Source organism: Glycine soja, chromosome 20 (assembly GCF_004193775.1).
Source record: "Glycine soja cultivar W05 chromosome 20, ASM419377v2, whole genome shotgun sequence".
In the NCBI taxonomy this organism is placed as follows: domain Eukaryota; kingdom Viridiplantae; phylum Streptophyta; class Magnoliopsida; order Fabales; family Fabaceae; genus Glycine; species Glycine soja.
Genome location: NC_041021.1, coordinates 1,289,931 through 1,309,545, shown reverse-complemented (window position 1 = coordinate 1,309,545; position 19,615 = coordinate 1,289,931). Strand labels below are relative to the sequence as shown.

General features: G+C 31.3%; 1 protein-coding gene across 4 annotated transcripts; it reads left to right on the top strand.

Annotated features, from left to right (window-relative positions):
• The first annotated feature begins 2,497 nt into the window (after window positions 1-2,497).
• Window positions 2,498-7,279, top strand: LOC114402621 (auxin efflux carrier component 7-like). Of its 4 annotated transcripts, XM_028365270.1 has the most exons (8): window positions 2,498-3,923; window positions 3,958-4,182; window positions 4,367-4,394; window positions 4,438-4,696; window positions 4,857-4,942; window positions 5,843-6,000; window positions 6,394-6,470; window positions 6,576-7,279. In XM_028365270.1, exons 1-8 carry the CDS (start codon window positions 2,859-2,861, stop codon window positions 6,640-6,642), a joined length of 1,965 nt encoding a protein of 654 aa, XP_028221071.1. In that variant the 5' UTR covers window positions 2,498-2,858; the 3' UTR covers window positions 6,643-7,279. The 4 variants fall into 4 exon arrangements, 3 of the variants coding, with proteins under 3 accessions (XP_028221071.1, XP_028221070.1, XP_028221068.1); XM_028365269.1 differs by lacking the exon at window positions 4,367-4,394 and having other exon boundaries at window positions 2,501-4,182; window positions 4,414-4,696; XM_028365267.1 differs by lacking the exon at window positions 4,367-4,394 and having other exon boundaries at window positions 2,502-4,182; window positions 4,408-4,696.
• Window positions 7,280-19,615: the final 12,336 nt, after the last annotated feature.

The following is a 19,615-nucleotide window of genomic DNA, read 5'->3' as shown; positions in this document are numbered from 1 at the left end:
CTGCAGAGATTATCGTCAGTCTGAAAACTGACCTAACATGTCTCTACTTATAGTTAGGGTACCTTCAATTTATTATTTACTCTATTTTTCTTTATTTATTATTTTATAAAGAAATACTCTATTTTATTTCCTATCAAATGAATAAATCAAATATCCTTTTTTTGATTTTCCTTCAAACCATTATTTTAATAAAGTTATTTCTCCTTATTTATTTAATTATAAAAACCTCACCATTTTTATAAAACTATTTGTTTTTAACTAAAAAAACCTTTTTAATTTATTTTATGAAAAATGAGGTGTTATAATTCTTGCCTAAATTGAGAGTATTAGTAAGAGATAACATGTGATGTTTTCATATAGACTCAACCAAGTTCTTCATCTTCTCCCCTCCCTCCCTTCTATTTTCTTGGACAATAAGTACTTCTACATATGCACCTATAACATTAAGCAGCATTGAGTATTCACTAAAAAAATTAAGCAATATTGAGACAAGTCAAGGTTAAAGTATAAGTATGCACATAATGAGCCTTAAAATTGAATATTATAGCATGCATGGATCTTTACCATGAAACACAAGTATATGATGTTGTCTAGCTATGATGATTTTAGGTCCAAAACAACCTCAAAATGATAGATTTTACCTACAAACTTTTAGTTAATGACATGAAAATATTATGGAAGTATGTTATTGATGTGTTAATCAGGATTCATTTAAGATTTCCGTTATGATCCTTTGTACTATAAATTAATGGTTAAATTAGATTTTTAGTACTTTAATTTATTTTTTAGATTTTATTTGATCATCTAGTTTTCTTTGAGTTCAATTTGATCCTCTAAATTTTTAAATCGATTCAATTTGGTCATTCAGTTTAAATAAAAAGAAATCACACTTTGTAGTGATTCAAAACCTCCACTAAGTGGTTTTAAACAACCAAAAAAATGCACATTTAAAAAAAATGAATCGATATTAAAAATTAGAGAACCAAATTGAATAAAAAAAACTAGAAGACCAAATTGAATCGATTTTAAAAATTAAAGGATCAAATTGAATAAAAAAAGAATTAGAGGACAAAATAAAACCTAAATAATATATTAGAGAACCAAAAACTAAGTTAACATAAATTAATTTACATTGTAAACTTGATTAGATACAACATACAAAACATAAAATATGTCCTATTTGTGAGAAGAAACCAATTACTATCAACTTTAACACTAAAGAAAGACAATATAGCATGACCATTAGAGATTTTTCAAATAAAATCATCCTTGTTTAGGATAAAGAAAACTTTATAAATGAAATTTAAGAGAATAAAAATGCTCTCTAGAGGTATTAATTGGAGGGTAAATTTATCAAAAAATGAAGGACAACAATGTTATAGTTAATAAAAGTAAAAAAAAAATTAAAAGCGAGTTCCCCAACGAATAAGACACAAATTAAATGTGATGTATATAAAAAAATGTGATAATATTTTTGAAATACTTACATACATGTAAAACATATTTACGTGAATGTTAGACTGAATTTACAAATAGTGAGAATGTGCCAAGATCTATCTCTATTGTCAGGTGATAAGAAGACCTAATTACCTCCAATTCTCATAAGTTGTCCATAAATATAGAAAAGATTTTGAGCGTTTATGTTGCATAAAAGTGTCATAAAAGATATTTTTGAATGTTAAATTTTAGTTATTAATTCATTTGAGACCCAATTGAAGTTTTCAGTGAGATATTTGTTAGAGTAAAAAGTTTGTTCAGATCTTAAAAGTTTGGTTATTTGTTAGCATTAATTTCTTTCACGTAATTAAGTTATTTTTTTATTTATTTTCTGTTCACATTTGTTCCTCGAACAATAATTTGGCATTACTAATACTAGTTTTAGTCTCCTGGTTGACTTTGTGATCAATAATCTCCTGTAGGGTAAATCATTCTGAAAGCATCAGTAAAAAAAGCTCCAACTATTACTCTCACGATTGACTCTACACAAAATCTGCAATCAAATCCAATAATTTATCGGGAGCTCCCCTCTTCAAATGCTGTAAGCTTTTCAACTTTGAGAAAAGGAAATTTGAGAAACGAAAAGGAAAGAAGAGTGAAAAGTGAAAAAAGAAAAGAAAAAAAACGGAAAGGGAAAAAAGAAGCATTAGAGCTCCCACGTCACCGAAAATCCATACGCATTCTTCCCCACCACATGGTCCATCACTCTATTGCAACTTTACCTTTAGCTTAACCCATGTTGAGTTAACTTAACCACAGCAAGCGGTCACTTCCTAACCTAACTTCACACTGTTCCCTAGTGGTCCCCCCCAATCCCCCTAAACTCATTCACCTCTTTCCCCTTTTTCATTGACACTCAAATAAAAGAAAACAATAAAAAAGAGAGAAAAAAAGCTCATCTGCATATTATCATAAAACTAATCATATAATTATAGTCCTTTTTTCTCACCATGAGTATATAAATAGGTAAAATAGATAGTTTTATACATATATATCCACCTCTTCTCCTTCTATATATGACCCTATTCCCCTAGGTCTATATATGTACAGCCTAAGCTAAAACTAAACTAAACCCTTGCCTTCCAAAGATTCCCTCTCTCTCTCTCTCTCTCTCTCTCTCTCTCTCTTAACACTTCATCAGCAAATTCAGAAACACTGCAGTGTATAAACCTTTGCAGAGAGACATATATCCCTTCTCAGACCAGTTAGTTAAGTAACGGTTTTCTCGTTTACATATTTTCTCATTTTCTTCCCAATTTACCCTTGTTTATGCTCTTCATTTTCTCTCTTATGCCATCCAACTAGGAAGTTAGCAAAGCTTTTTCCATTTTTTTTTTTGAGAAATTAAGAGAAAGGGGAAAATGATAACCTGGGGAGATTTCTACACGGTGATGTCGGCGGTGATTCCGCTGTACGTGGCGATGATCTTAGCGTACGGCTCGGTGCGGTGGTGGAAGATATTCTCGCCGGACCAATGCTCCGGCATAAACCGCTTCGTCGCGATCTTCGCCGTTCCGCTCCTTTCGTTTCACTTCATCTCCTTGAACAATCCCTACGCGATGAACTTCCGGTTCATCGCTGCGGACACGCTCCAGAAGATCATCATGCTCTTCGCCCTCGCAATCTGGACGAACTTCTCCGCCAACGGGAGCCTGGAGTGGATGATTACCATTTTCTCCCTCTCCACATTGCCGAACACGCTCGTGATGGGAATCCCGCTGCTCATCGCCATGTACGGCGAATACTCCGGCTTATTGATGGTGCAGGTGGTGGTGCTGCAGTGCATCATCTGGTACACGCTCCTCCTCTTCCTCTTCGAGTACCGCGGCGCGAAGCTTCTTATAATGGAACAGTTTCCAGAAACCGCTGCTTCTATAGTTTCTTTCAAGGTTGATTCCGACGTCGTTTCGCTCGATGGAAGGGATTTTCTGGAAACGGATGCCGAAGTCGGCGATGATGGGAAGCTTCACGTGACGGTTAGGAAGTCGAATGCATCTAGAAGGTCCTTTATGATGACTCCGCGGCCCTCTAACCTCACCGGCGCGGAGATTTACAGCCTCAGCTCGTCGCGTAACCCCACGCCACGTGGCTCCAACTTCAACCACGCGGATTTTTACTCCATGATGGGGTACGCGCCGAGGCATTCTAATTTTGGTGCCGCGGATTTGTACTCCGTGCAGTCCACGTCACGCGGGGTCACACCGCGCCCCTCGAACTTCGAGGAGAACGGTGCGCCTGCTGCTGCAACCACGCAGCAGCAGCAGCAGGCCATCAGCTCCCCGAGGTTCGGGTTCTATCCCGCCGTGCAGACAGTGCCGGCGGCATATCCGGCTCCCAATCCGGAATTCTCTTCTTCCGGGTTAACGAAGAGTGTGAGCAAGAATTCGCAGACACAGCCTCAGCCTCAGCCTCAGCCACAGATTCAAGCTCAAGTTGCTCCTCCTCCTCAACCTCAAGTAGCTCAACCTACCAACAGTGGGAACAAAGCCAACCACGATGCTAAGGAGCTTCACATGTTTGTGTGGAGCTCCAGCACGTCGCCGGTCTCCGAAGCCGGCGGCCTCCACGTGTTTAGTGGGGCTGATTTCGGAGCGTCTGATCAATCCGGTCGCTCAGAACAAGGGGCCAAGGAGATTAGGATGTTGGTTGCTGATGACCACCCTCAAAATGGAGAAACCAACAAAGGTACTATATTCTTCATTTTACAAAACTTAGATGCAATTCCTTTAAGTACTTTCAATTCTGTTTTCTTGTCAGAACAACACAGAAAACAATTAGAATTGGAGTTTCTGATTGGATAACAAGTTAACAACACTCCAAGTACTTCTAGAACTGAGTTTAAATTTGGTCCTTTTTTCTTAATTTTGAGGAAATGATTTTGATTTGGGTGATTGTTGGTTGGAAATGAAGCTGCAGCAGAAGGAGAGTTTGGTGGTGAAGAATTGAAATTTCCAGGTAAAGAAGGAGAACAAGCAGATGAAGAGGGAGAAAAAGCAGGACCCGGTGGTTTAAACAAGCTTGGTTCAAGTTCAACGGCGGAGCTACACCCGAAATCCGCCGTTGCCGTTGCCGGAAAACACATGCCTCCGGCGAGTGTGATGACTCGTCTCATACTGATTATGGTGTGGAGGAAGCTTATCCGCAACCCCAACACTTACTCTAGCCTCATTGGTGTCATATGGTCCCTCGTGGCGTTTAGGTAAGTAAAAATTAAAGTCAATCTGAGACGACGATGATTGTGGCCAATTTTTTGACATGGTTTTGACTTTTAGGGTTTTGTTGATTACTGTGTAGGGTGGTGTTTATAATTTGTTGTTGACGAAGGTCTGATATATCATTATTAAATTAATTCATTGCAGGTGGCATGTGCAAATGCCCAAAATAATAGAGAAATCAATCTCCATACTGTCTGATGCTGGTCTTGGAATGGCTATGTTCAGCTTGGGTAAGTGGTCGTGCAATAATTTCCCCAAATTCTTGCTCTCCCAGTAATTTCATTCCCCCTTTATTTGTAATTCCTTTCCTTTTTTCACTAAAACAGCCTTCTTTATGATAACCCCCTTTTCTAGTGTAAAAACGTACACTGAATAGACCGAGAAACTGCTAATCATCATGTGTGATAGCACTTAAATGGTTTTGTTCAAATATTTTTCTTGTACTTTTAATTTTAAAAAATATATTAAATCAAATATGTAAATTATTGTTAAATATTTTAATATTTGTGTTATAGTTTGGTTGAAAAATGGCATCACAATGAGATGAACGGGGTACACCGGCACTTGATTGAATGTGACAGTGTGATGAATCTATGAAAAGTAAGGATTTGGGGGAAAGCAAGTAATAAGCAACTGATGACCGTCCATTGTATATTGTAGTTTGTTACCACATAATAACACAAGAAGCAGATGATGTTGTTCACTAGACGATAGTATGGGGATTGCATAAGTGACAGTGCAATGTCCCCGACATGTGGGGTCTGGTCTTGAACAACGTGGCTGTGCGGTCCAGGGCGGTGGTGGGGACCACCGGTACCATTCTTGGACCCAAATTAGGCAAAGGTAGTTGATTTAGACGAATCAAGCAGTACTACAAATATCTTTTCATACATCAAACTTAAAAGCATTTTTTCCCCATTATTCCAAGACTGTAAATTTTAGATGCCTTATATATTTTTTTTTCACCTTTTACCCTTTTAGCTAATATGAGATTGAGGAGTAATTCAGAAGGTTTAATTCAATTACTTAACTTGGACGCTTATAAATTTTATGTTGACTGTTTTAGATTTCTTACAAATAAAAAAAGTTGTGATTGAGTTTTTACCTTTTTGTGGGTTTGGTGCTTGTAGGTCTGTTCATGGCTCTTCAACCTAAGATAATTGCATGTGGGAACTCTGTTGCAACATTTGCCATGGCTGTTCGATTCCTCACAGGTCCCGCCGTCATGGCAGCAGCTTCCATCGCTGTTGGCCTACGTGGCACCCTCTTACGTGTAGCTATTGTTCAGGTAATCAACCTTGACATGTAATCATGTTTGATTAATAGGAAACTGTTTATCCTTACTTGCGTGTGTAAATTACTTTAATTTAATATCTTGGAATGCCACAGTCAAAGTTAGAGATTTTGAATATTTAAGAACACTTTGGTTCTATACATTCTAACATAGAAGAGTGGTACCAATATATATCGCTAATACAACTAATTAAATAAATAGTGTAATTCATAAAATTTTAAACTTTAAAGAATTTTATTTTTTAATCAACAATGTTGAGTGTGTTCAAAAGGGTTATTACTAGCATATCTTATATGAAATTTTAATGTGATTATACCTGTTAAATATTATTTAAAGAAAAAGATTTGGGGTGTTAGCTTACGGATATGCACCTATTCTTGAACATAGGCTGCACTACCACAAGGGATTGTTCCATTTGTGTTTGCCAAGGAGTACAACGTCCACCCAGCCATTCTTAGTACAGCGTGAGTAACTAAACTTTCTTAGTTTACGTTGTTTCTCTTTCTTTCTCTTAAGTAACAAAATTGGAAATTGGCCCTTTTTTCTGAATTTTGAAAATTTGATTGCAGGGTTATATTTGGGATGTTGATAGCACTACCAATTACTCTACTCTACTACATATTACTTGGTTTGTAAAATATCTATGCAGTAGTATAGCCAACATACCAGGACCCAAATCAATGAATGAATGAATGAATGACCCTTTGAACCTTTTTATACTTTGGGAGTTAACATGCATGCCTGGTGGTGACCACAGTGGATTGATTATGCTGTTATTAATAACAAGGGATGTGGATTTTTTCTGAGTGGGGGGAGAAGAACAACAAAAACCACAAACTAGTATATCCTTAAAAGAGAGGAGAGATCCTTGATTAGAGTTTCCAGATTTTTTGGAATTTCAGAAAAAAAATGACCCAATTGGCCCAAATCCCCATAATTCTAATCCCCCTATCAAAAGTCCAAAATACACGCAGTTTTCAACAGCTGAGAGATTGCAACAAGTACCTGAAATGGGAGACATAGCAGAGGAAAACAGGGGAAAGGCTCACAATGAAATCTAGAAATGGTTCCCTCCGTATCTGCATTGTAAATTTTTATTAATTAGAAAAAGTCATGTTTGTGTCATCAAATAACAAAGATAGCTTAGCAATTGGGTAGGGGTGGAATATAAGCGAAAATTTTTTTTTTGATTATTTTTTAGTTTTGTTTAGTCATTTGTTTACTTCAATTATTATTATTATTATTATTATTATTATTATTATTATTATTATTATTATTATATGGGTGTTTTTGTCTTTGACCATCCGCGGATCCCGCAATTATTTGCGTTTGTCGTCTTTCCTTAGTCACGTTATTTGTTTAGTATTTTTTTTAATCTGATGAAGTGAAAAGAGCAAAAAGTCATCTTCGTTATTTTTCTGGCGTAAAGAGGGGCAGACCCTGGGATAAAGATGGGACCATGAGACTGAGAGTTGAACTTTCAGAACATCGTCGTCTACTGAGTGGGGATTATGTACTTTTCCTCTGAAGTTGAGTGATGGTTGTTGGAAAGAAAAAATACATACAATTTTTCTATAAAGAAAAAAAAAAAATTGAAGTAGAATTAAGAGCACAAAAATTTATTCAGTTGGTGAGAATCAGACTTATATTTTAAATGTATCTGATCCGCATATCAACATAGCTATAAGTGAAAATTGGTTTATTACTTCTCCATCTTTCCTTAATTTGAAAGTGGAAATTTAGCAATACTTGCGTTATTGAAGTTAAACTAAACATGCACGGTAAAAGACTTGAGTTCAAATTTACTATGAGTCGAATATTTTATGAATGAATAATTTGTAAATACTTCTAAACTCTTCAAGTTTTCGAGATCCAATTCATTTTAATTTTGTTATTAAAACAGAAAGAAAGAGTTAAATGGCACAAAACTTTTATTTGTGCTTTTTGGGTAGTGATGTACCCACAACCCTAACTAGCTAGTAACTCGTAGTCAGTACCTTTATCAAGAGTTTAAGCTATAGCCTGAGAGTGGAGGTGGGCTGGTCAGCACTCAACTTATTTTTACCAGGAAAATGATGGCACTTCAAACTCATATCATCCCATTCCCACGTCCAATTCAATCATCCCCTATGGGTCGTTCAATTATTTTCATATGGTGACAGTTGTAAGGGGGGAAGAAAACAAAAAACAAAAAATCGTTATCTCAAACTGGCGCATATAAAGGATAGTAGGCGTCTACTAGGTTTATAATGAGAAAAATGCAGTGCCTCCCTTAAAGTTGAGAGGGTGTTTATGATGAAGATCAAATAATAAAGTCATTGGAAATTTGTACTTCCACTATTTTATTCTTTGTATATGATAGCTAAAATTTTAAGCTGAAATATAAGGAATGTTGAGTTATAACTAAGCATTCTATTAATGAGGAAGACCCACATAATTAATCATGTTGTTTGTGCATATATTCATTTTTTTTCGTGTACTGCACAGATATTCATCTGATTTTATTACTTATATATATATATATATATATATATATATATATATATATATATATATATATATAATTATTAATGTTATATATTTTAGACCATTTTGTTGTTTTACTAATTCTAAAAATCACTTTTGAATCAAACAGTTAATATAAAAAAATAACTCCTCCAAAGTGTCAAATTTACATCTTTAAATTATTTTTTATCTTTAATTTAAAATTAAAAAATAAAAAATAAATTAATAGTTGAGGCACAAAGTGCCTGTTTCCAACTAGTAATAATAATAATAATTTGTAACAATTAATAAAAAATATTATTTGGTGTACACATTTTCTTAAATCATGTTTTCTTCTAACTAATTTTATAAATCACCTTTAAATTAAACAAGTATTTAAAAAATAACTCCTCCAATATAATAGTTATCTATATCTTTTAATTATTTTTATTTTTAATTTAAAATTAAAAAATAGAAGAAATTAGTAGTTGAGGCATATAGTGTATGTTTTCAACTAATAATAATAATGATGATATGACTTTATTTCCCCGTATAGTTAATTTAAATGAATATTAGTTTTTAGTATCATGTGAAACGTATCAAAAGATATAAAGATCGATATCTAAATGTCATAACTTAAAAGAAGTTTGGTTATGTGAAATTTCATTATTGACTTCGGCATTTATTATTTTAAAGTGAAAATTCACAGTAGATGATAAAATAAGTAATTTTAATTAATTATAATTAAAAATTATAAATATATTAAAATAGTAGCAATTAATTTTTTTATTAATGTGATTATTTGTTATTCTTTTATATTTTAAAGGAAGGAAATTCAATAAACACGGTCAAGTATATTGTAAAAGTTCAACATTCTCTATCGGAAAAGTTGAAAATAAGATAAATAAATTGACCAAAATGATCATAATTTGGTGGGAAATGTTTAAGTGACACTGACACGTGTGTTTAAAATTAAATAAGTCATAAGAAACAGTAGAAGATCTGAAGATGCCACGTTTTGTTTTCCTTTGTTTTTTTTTTTTTTATAGAAGAAGATGTCACGTAGGTAGCAACAAAAAAGGTCGTATTATATTTGGGCCATCATCTACCATTTACTGTAAATGTTTGTCATGCGAGTTTTCTACATGACTCGTTTGTAAATTGTCGTTACTCCCTTCCTCCTTGTTTTTTTTCTTCTAAGGAAGGATATATACTATAAGGAAAATTATCACAACATAAAGGAATGTGTTCATATTTAAAGGAGGAGTATTTGAAGCTCAAAACTTAATGCAAAGAACAGTTTTCACAACATGGTCTTGGCTTAGTTGGAAAAACAAAAGTTTTAATTATTCTTTCACTCAATAGATAGTATCACCAGGAGCATGCATAACCTCATTACTGTTCACAGAATGTTAATTTACTTGCTACTATATTTAATTAATAGTTAAAGCATATTTGATTTGTAATTATTTTGGGATACTTAGGAAGGATGGGACATAGATGTTATGCTATCAAGGGATGTTAAGCCTCTTATTATTTTGGTTAGTTGGTATTTATTTTCTTCATTGTGAGTGTAAATATTAGCTAACCAAACACATTAGGAGCTAGCTATAGCTTATTATTGTATTCATCTTGAGTACTTCTGGTACTCCTATATTTATAATATATTATTCTTTCGTGAAGAAAAAAAATGTATATTAGAATTTTTAAGATTCAAGTCTAACGTGTTTATATGATATTTTTTTTTATTAAAGTTTAATATAAGAGATATATGATAATTTATTTAAAACCATATTGTATTTTGTTATCATGTTATTCTATATATTTATTGTTTTTTTTATGAATAATATATTTTAGAAATTTTAGTTGATCATTTTTAGTGGAATATCTTTTTTTTTAATTACATTTTTTTATTTATAAGACTTGAATCTAAAATTTTACTAAGAAGTCAACTCCAATTTCCATCAAACCAAATATATATTGATATTTAAAAACATATTTTGCGATACGACTTCTGAATAGGATATAAATTCATCTTTCTATAAATTTAGAAGTTTAGGTTTACCTGTTTAAGTAGGTCAACATACTTAAAATTTAAAAAGATAAATAAATATAAAATTTATATACATTATAACAAATTTAATATATAATAATAGTAACAAGTATTTTTTTAGGTTTACTTAAATAGTACCTGTTAGGCTTAACATACATTTTGAATGGCTAAGAACCTAACATTTTTAATTGCATGGGTCGTGTTGGTTATTAATAAAAGCTTTGACTTACTTTGTTTTCTAAAAATACCTCGGTCTGGCCTAAGCCTAATTTTGGTTAAGTCATAGGTCCCGATTGAACTGCATGATCTATTTTTACCTTTATGTACTCCTAAAAAATTAGAAAGAGAAATAAAATATATGACAAATGATGTGATGAGAATTAAAGATAGAGAAAAAGAAAAATAGGATAAAAGTTAGACGAAAGAGAAATCAATAGTATTTTTTAGCAAAGTTTGTTTGCTGACATTGTTAGTGCATTCAAGATTACTTTAGCGCTTGATAAACTGTCATATTTTTATCCTTAGAGATACTTTGATGTGTTAAGAGAAAAATGCTTATAAGTTATTTTTAGTTTTGACTCTAAGAAACTTTTTGCATATCAAAACAAGTTTTATCCCTAAAATTTTTATGTTGAAATTAGTGGGAATTTTTTTAAAGTATTTAATTTAAACAAATCAATACAAATTTTTTTCTTCGTATTGTCATTTAATCACAAATCATTAATAAACATGTTAACTTTTTATATATAACCTATTTCAAAATCTTTTGAATAATATAACATTTTATTTGTTCACTAATTTTTTTTACACTAACAACATATGACAATTAAAATCTTATTCAAGTACAAGAATAAAGCGAATCCTTGAAACAAACACCTTAAACACATACTACTCCATGAAGCAGGAAGATACGCACAACAATTTCAGTTTAGTAACGTTATTCATTGGCAGGAAGGAAACATACGCACAACAACCCAACGTTAAAGTTACCCATTTATCATCCCCATAAATTAATAAATCGAGAAGAACCATTCATCCTCTACTCACTTTAGTTTGGTTAGAAATCACAAAATGAACTATTTTTATACTAAATATACAAATTCTCCGCGTTGGATCAATATAAAGGCACCGGATTTCATCATCGTGTACAACAACATTGATTTAAAAATTCATTAAAATTGGCTCAGCAGTGAAAGATTTAGATAATTTAAATGAAGTTACTGCCATATATGTCAAAAAGTATTAATTTAAACCATTGGGTGGGTATAAAGTAAAATATGAACCAAGTGCATATAACTTTTTTCTTCCAAAAAATAATAATATTTTTTGTTATTGTAACATTCATGTATGGAGCATTTGATGTTTAATAAATCTAATATTTTTTTATTAACAAATATTAATGGTTAATTATTAATTTTTTATTTGCAAGAAATCAAACTCATGACTTTTTTTCTAATTTCTTTTTTTTTTTCTTCTTAACTATCCAAACTGATGGGTTATATTTTATGTGGTATTTTCTATCCGTGACTTTTTTATATTCACACAACTCGAATTGGAATAAAAAGGAGACCAAACTCAATTCATAGTAGCTTATGAACTACTAGCAACGACCAAAAATACTCATAAATCACTTTAGGGTTTATTTAGGGTTAGTCGTAGTTTGTGCAATTGATAATATAGGAAGGAGCTGATGACAAACGACGAGTTCACGCAAAGACCAACATGCTCTCGAACGAGAAGCTGATTGGTGTTGGTGCGTTACCTCACTCCAAGACGCAAGTCACTTTGTTATAGTGAGTGTTTACACCGTCACATGGCCCTCTACCTCAATTGCATTGGTTTCAACGTACAAAACATATAGTATGAATCCATTGCTCCACCTTCGCACGTGTGCTTCAGGGTCCTACTACCCTACCCCGGTTTTAATTCTATCCGGTTCAAGTACCTCATAGCCTTATGTTCCTTAATTTAAACTTTGGCTATCAACACCAATAACACCTTGTAGGATCCAATTTCTTTGCGTCTATCTTTCGCAGCATTCAATAAGAAAGTGACTTTGCTTTTGTAGTTCTCTCAAACGTCGTCCCGTAACGGTTTTGACCCTTTCTGCTGTTTGATATAAAATTTATTATACATAATGGCATCTTTTAAGAGAGCATGTTAAATATAATTTTGTTTAGGGTTTGTTAAAGATAGTTAAATGCAATGATTTAGGATATAGCAGGTAAAAAATATGCATCCAGATGATGATATTATGATATTAAATAGGAAGAATTAGTTTGTAGAATTTGCGTTTTTTATATGATATTAAAATATTCTGTTTTGCTCATATATTTTTTTTTGTTTTACTTTCTATCCCGATTAAATGATGATGTGACTAATAAAAATTAAAAAATAAATGTTATTATAGGAAAAAAATCTAAATAAGTTGATTGGATAAGGTGTTTGAACTATTATAAATATCTTATATTTAGACTTTGATTCCTATAGAAAAAAAAATATATTATTATTGTTTTTCCAAAACAATATATAGTTCATCTAACATAAAAACTTTTAATATAAAATAAACCTATATCAAAACGTTTACAATTTTTTAAAAATAAAAACAATAAGATTTGATTCCTATGAAATAAGGGAGATATATTTAAAAGATAAAATGCAATAACAACAATTAATTAAAACATATTCAACGGTTGAAATTATAATTAACTTTAAATTTGTTACATATGTATTCGATTTTATTATGATTCTCAACCATTGATCTTTTCAATCAACCATTGTGAGTATATTTTAGCTAGGGCACATTTTTTACAGATAAAAAAATGTTTATGCTGTAAGATAATCTAACGATTATTTTTTAGCTAGAGATTTCAAAATAAAAATATAAGTTAATTTATGCTTATTTATGATCATAAATTTTTTTTAATAAACTAACTAATATTATTTTTTACTTTAATAAGATTCTATATTTCTTTAATTTGGCTTGTGGTTATTTTGAAAAGCTTGAACAATCGCATGGAAAACTTTTAAAAGTGATTTTTTTTAAAAAAAGTTATTTTTTATGAAAAAAATATAACAAACAGGTCCTTATTCTCTAAAATATATCTCTCTTCACTTTACATGAGTGAAATGCAAAACATAATATGAATTATTAACTATTAAGAACAAAATAAAATAAAAAATTATGGAGATTCAAATAGGAATTTATTTAAGAAGCTAGGTTAAAACTAAAAAAGAAAAAAAAAATTAAGTCTTTTATTTAAATAGTATGGACTTAATATGATTAGTTGTAATTAAGTTCTATTAATATATGCAATAAAAAATATACTTTTTCGTATATATCCGATTACGTGACAATAGTAGAGAATATAAAAATGGATACATATCAGTGTACACATGCTCAATGATCAGTTAATTATACTAGATTCTAATAAGATATATATATGGAATTACAAACTGCAGATGGTTAGTTTAGACTCGTAAAGTGATAGAAGAAAAGTTAAATTCCTTTCATTTTAAGATTTAAAATTTTAGTAGGTTCTGTTTTTTACCTGATAGAGAAAATTTATATGGTAAGGAATGATTTACTCGTTCCATTTAACACAAATTTCAACAAGAGTTCACTTACCGAAAAGCACCATACAAAGTTAGAACTTAAACACATGCAAGTCGATAAGAATGGAGCTAAGTCCATAGATTAACTAAAATTTATTAAGTCAAGAAACCATTCATGATGAATTATTAATTGGCAAGCCATAATTATTCAATCCACCATTTAAACAAAAGCCAATATTTCTTTTTCTTGATATAAGAATGAAAGCAATGGGAACGCAAGACTTTTCCTTTTTTACATCATGATTGTTTACACGATCATTTCATATTTCTATTTTACATTTATAATGATACCGACGTGGGACTAGTCGTAGCTTAGGAGTTTGAAAAACTGTCCATTCTCACAAAGTATTTTTCTACTTGCTCGCATCTTTAAATTGCAGGGGCCTTCATCACCATAAATTTAAACTTGCTTAACAGTTGAGTAGTTATTCGTGGGTATATATTGATGTTCCTTCATTTGTCCCTTTCATTAAACTTGTTAATTCCATCGTCAAGGGATTTTTGAAAACAAAAAGAAAATCATAAAAAATATCAATATATTTTAAATTAGCATCTTAAATATCCAATTATAACCCAACTAGTGTGGCAAAGAATGATCACAGTCTTTCGTCGAATAAGCAATTGAAATTTTCTAAAAGTACTTGTATGTTTAGAGGGACACTTATGCAAACAAAAGGGGGAGTAATATGCTTAATATCAACGAGGCTAATAATAGAACACGATGGCGATTTATGATTGTCGATACCTCTATCATTCGTCTAATCTCGGCACAAGTACACAATATTAGTGCCAACACAAGTTAAGTCATTATCCCTTATTGATGGACAACCATTTCCATGATGACAATGGCAAACAAACATATAAATTAGGTACAACTCATTAGACACTAGTATTGTTCAATACGAATGCAGTGTTACTTGTGACATATTCTGATTTTCATTTTTCTTTCGCGTTAGAATTAGCAAACAAAGGAGAGATATCCTTTTGAGTATGTATATATGTCTCTATCTTACTGTCTGCTTCTAATTATAAAGGTCATATTTCTAGCTCTAGCATATACATTCTCGCTACATTGCCCTTTTCAGGATTCTTCGCAAAAGACACTGGGGTCCTTCTCATCATCTGAATTATCTTACTTTCTCTATATACTTACCTACAATAGTTAAAACCAGAATTTCATATCATATAATCAAGGAAAATGATCTATAGACACTTCATGCTAATAGACCGAAATAAAAGTATAAGTGTGATAAATAATATAGCGCGAAATAGAGAAGAAAAAAAAGTAACTAAGGGATTGTTTATATTATTAAAGCGTCCAAAAATTATTACTCTTCAGAAAAAAAAAAGTAACTAATGAATTATTTATATTATTAAATGTCCAAAACATATTACTCTCAAACTCATGTCTTTTAACCCTAGCTAAAAACAATCATGTACAATATATTTTTTGTAGCGCTACCCAATAAGTGTGCGTGAGAGAGATAATTTCCTTTAGAGCATCTGTATCGAAAGTTCGTTCCATAGTTCTTATAGACAAATCCACTTTTTGCATATTCGATTATTGGAGTGTGAAGGAGAATTTGCCAAATGTAAGAACCGTTCTTACACAAGAATGAGTTCTTGTCAATAAGAAATTAATTTTATTTGTTAAAAATTAACATGATGCACTAAATTTGTTCCTAAAATAAGTTCTGGAGCAAAATTTGGCTAAAGTTCTTAAAATTAGGTGGCATGATAGACCCTACAAAAATAGGTTAAGAGCACAAATAATGATTCACGATTATGGATGCTCTTAGTAATTTTGGGCTAGATTCTCAATAATATTGTACGGTTGCTACTCATTAATTATAGGGACAAATTTAATTTGTAGATTTTTTTTATGGGTTTCAAATTAGCGTGTATCTTCATCAGTAAAAGTTTTTTTTTCCTGATAAATAAGAAGAAAAAAGAAATCAATTCCTATATATTTATTGTTTTAGATATTATGCCTATATGAAGCCTAAGAGAAGCCCCCACGTTAGGCATAGGGATGCACAAAAAGGATATGGGGAGAAGAGTCACTATTTTTGGATATCCAAAGTTTGCAAACACCTAGTAGTTGATCTTCAACTCTTTCTATCTTTTTTTTTTCTTCTTTTTTTCACATAATTAATATTACCAATAATATCAATCAATTATCTATTTTTCTTTAGGTGTTTACACCTAAAGGTGTCCAAGAATATTTTTTATTGCTTGATCCAACCCAATCATAATCTTAATAATAATTTTTACACAAACTAAGTTTTATTAACTCTTTTCTATAAATTGAAAATCTCAGTTATATGTCATATAAAGATTGATTAGAATTATAAATTAATGATAATTTCAGATTATCTAATAATTTTTCAATGAAAACTTGGAAGAGGGAAGTGGCATGATAGTAAATCAATCTCATTCAATCCGCACTCAAGGCAATAATGGGTCCATTTGAGGCGAGTCATTAATTGCAAGGTCCTGCGAGAGAAGAGATTAGGAAAGTGACAATGAGATTATACATGTTTGGTTGCATAAATGTGCAGGTCCAAGATTTTAGAAATTTCCCTCTGGCTCGCGCACCCTAGCTAGCTTTGTCAATTTGTATATGGACTCTTCAATGTCGATGGATGAGTATATACATATCAAAAACAAATATGCATATGCACCAAATATAGGTTGGCAATATTGCTTTGACACAGACAAGAGGTCAATAGCTAGTAGTAAAGTGTAATAATCATTGCACATAAAGCATACACATGGCAAAAGCGATACCTTGTGGTCCATGCTCATGTGGGTTCATGTGGACGCAAGGTTTAATTTGTGTAAGCCAACCATTGAGTGTTGTGTGTGTATTCTATACTATGCATTGAAGGTAACGAGAAAGAGAAATATTAATTAAAAATGAGATAGAAGATTGGAGACGTTTGGTTTCAAATCCAACTAAGGTAGGGGCTTGCCAGAATGTAGTTGAACAAACTCAACAGGATTAATTACTCATTTAAGTCTTTGTTTTTCTCATTCCTTTTGAATATAATATATAGAAAAGGAATTCAACACAGAGACCTCAAACTTAAATTCACATCATTTTCAACTACTCATAGGTACTAAATAACCCTGGTCAGATGGACTGTACATGCTGATGTTTTATTCCTATCCATTGGCTGTGTGACAGTTTGAGTGAGTGAGGATGATAACACTGTCACTCTTCTACACGCTAAGTAATCCCCACACTACTTAGAATTAATTGTATATAGTTAATTGTTTCTATAATCGTAGTCGATTGTCTCATAAATATGTGATCCGAAATTCGATCTACACAAATTTATGTATATAAAAGAATGTGTTAAGATACATCAACTATTTCACTATCTCGAGATACCAAATATATTTTGGATTAAAAAAAATTAATTGTAATTGATTATAATTCATAACTTTAATGAACTTTTTTTCATATAGCATTTGACGATATGAATAACAAAGCTGAGGAAATATAATTTCTGGTGCCCTAAACAAATTGCAATCATGATATATATGTCCAAACATATAAATTTTGATAAGACATTTCAAATTTATTTACAGTATATATCATAGTATGCCCCATATTCTGATATGTGCTATTTTTCAACCAAAACATATAGAAGGATGGTGAAGCAGATAATTGATTATTGGAACGACTACAATTCTATATATGCTACAAGCCTAGAAGGAAGAAAATGATGGCGTGTGGGAAAACATATGTTGCTACACTCGTGTGCGTGGCTTGATCTTGGAGCATACATTGAGGGGCCAAAGACCAAATTGTGGTGTGGCTCCAATGAAAGTACATGCAGCATTCGGATCCGTAATACGAAACACAAAAATGCTGATTTTGAGCATTAAATCTGTACTCTAACCAGCTGTAATGTAACAATTTTTTTGAGTATAAAATTTATTCAGGTGAGAATAGAAAATGTGTATATTCTTTAAGTAGCACTTTCCGGGTAGGATTTTGATAGTAGTAGAGTAGGGTGTTGAATAGTATTTTACTAATACCACTACTACACAAGGTTGGTTTTGGGGGGAGTGTTAGGACCAACCAAAGAAGAAAAATAAAAAAGTTGAAGCAAGTGGTGCTTGAGAAGTGAGTAAATGAAAGGAAACAAAAGCCAATCAAAGCTGAGAAAGAGAGAGAGAGAGAGAGAGAGAGAGAGGTGATGGTGTTTGTAGGGTGAACCACGGACATGAACCGCATGGGGTGGTGTGCTTGGGGACCATTCAAGGGTGGCGGGACAAGGACAATGAAAATGATAAAAAAAAAATAAAACGATTAAAGCTAGCTAGCTAGGGATCATGTCAATAATAAACTTTGCCCATTCACCAATTTGAAAATTATATATTCAACCTCTTCTTTGTCTTCTTTTATGAGGATGTAGTATTAATTAAGTGTTATTAAAATCAGATCAGATTGATCAAACCACAAAATTGGTAAACTAAGTCTCTTATTCCAATAAACTATAAAAATAGTATGAAAACAAATAAATTAAAGAACTGGGAATTCATTCAAAAATTAATAAAAAAATAATATAAGATTAGCTTGATTAAAGAAAAAAGGAAGACATATTGTTAATTTGAATCTCTTCGACTTAGAGGCGGACGTAAATACGGCTGAGGGGAGTATTTTTTTAATATATTATTTTAGTGTATATATATAATGTATAATATTTTAATAATAAATCAATTATTTTATTTGAAGAGTTTAATTGTAGAAAATAGTGATATTTAAGTATTAGCTATCTATTTTATTTTGTTTTTGGACAAAATATTTCATTTCTTTTATAGTATTTATTGTGAAAATAATGACATTATATCTCTCTTTTAAGACAAATATACTATTTTTTTTTAATAAATATCATTTTTCTTTTTATAATCTTCATTATAGAAATAATTATATTTTTTCCTTTTTGTAAAAAAAATATTTGAGTGTCATTTATTTTCTTTTATAATAGTTTTTCCTTTTATAATATATTTTAAAGATTATAAATATTTATATTTGCAATCAAATAAATTTATTATCTATTCTTTTATATTGATTTTTTAATAATTGATTAAATGTTACTATTATTTTTGTTGATGAAGTGGTATTAATATTTAACCATTATTTATAAGATAAGTTTATAATCAACCGATGCAACTCAGTTGGCTAAGCAGAGTGTGTGGATGTTATGAGTTTTCTGATACCATATTTAATTTTTATGGATAAAAAAGGATAAATTTATAAATACTAAATAAGAAATCACTTGAATTTTGAGACATACCAAGACTTATTCTTTTTTTATTATTATTCTTTATTTTTGTTCCACTCATCACAATTTTGTTTTTCTTCACATTATTTGTTAGCTTTGAGTGTATGAGTCTATCTTTGAATAAATTTGACTCTAAATATCATTGTATAAACTTTTA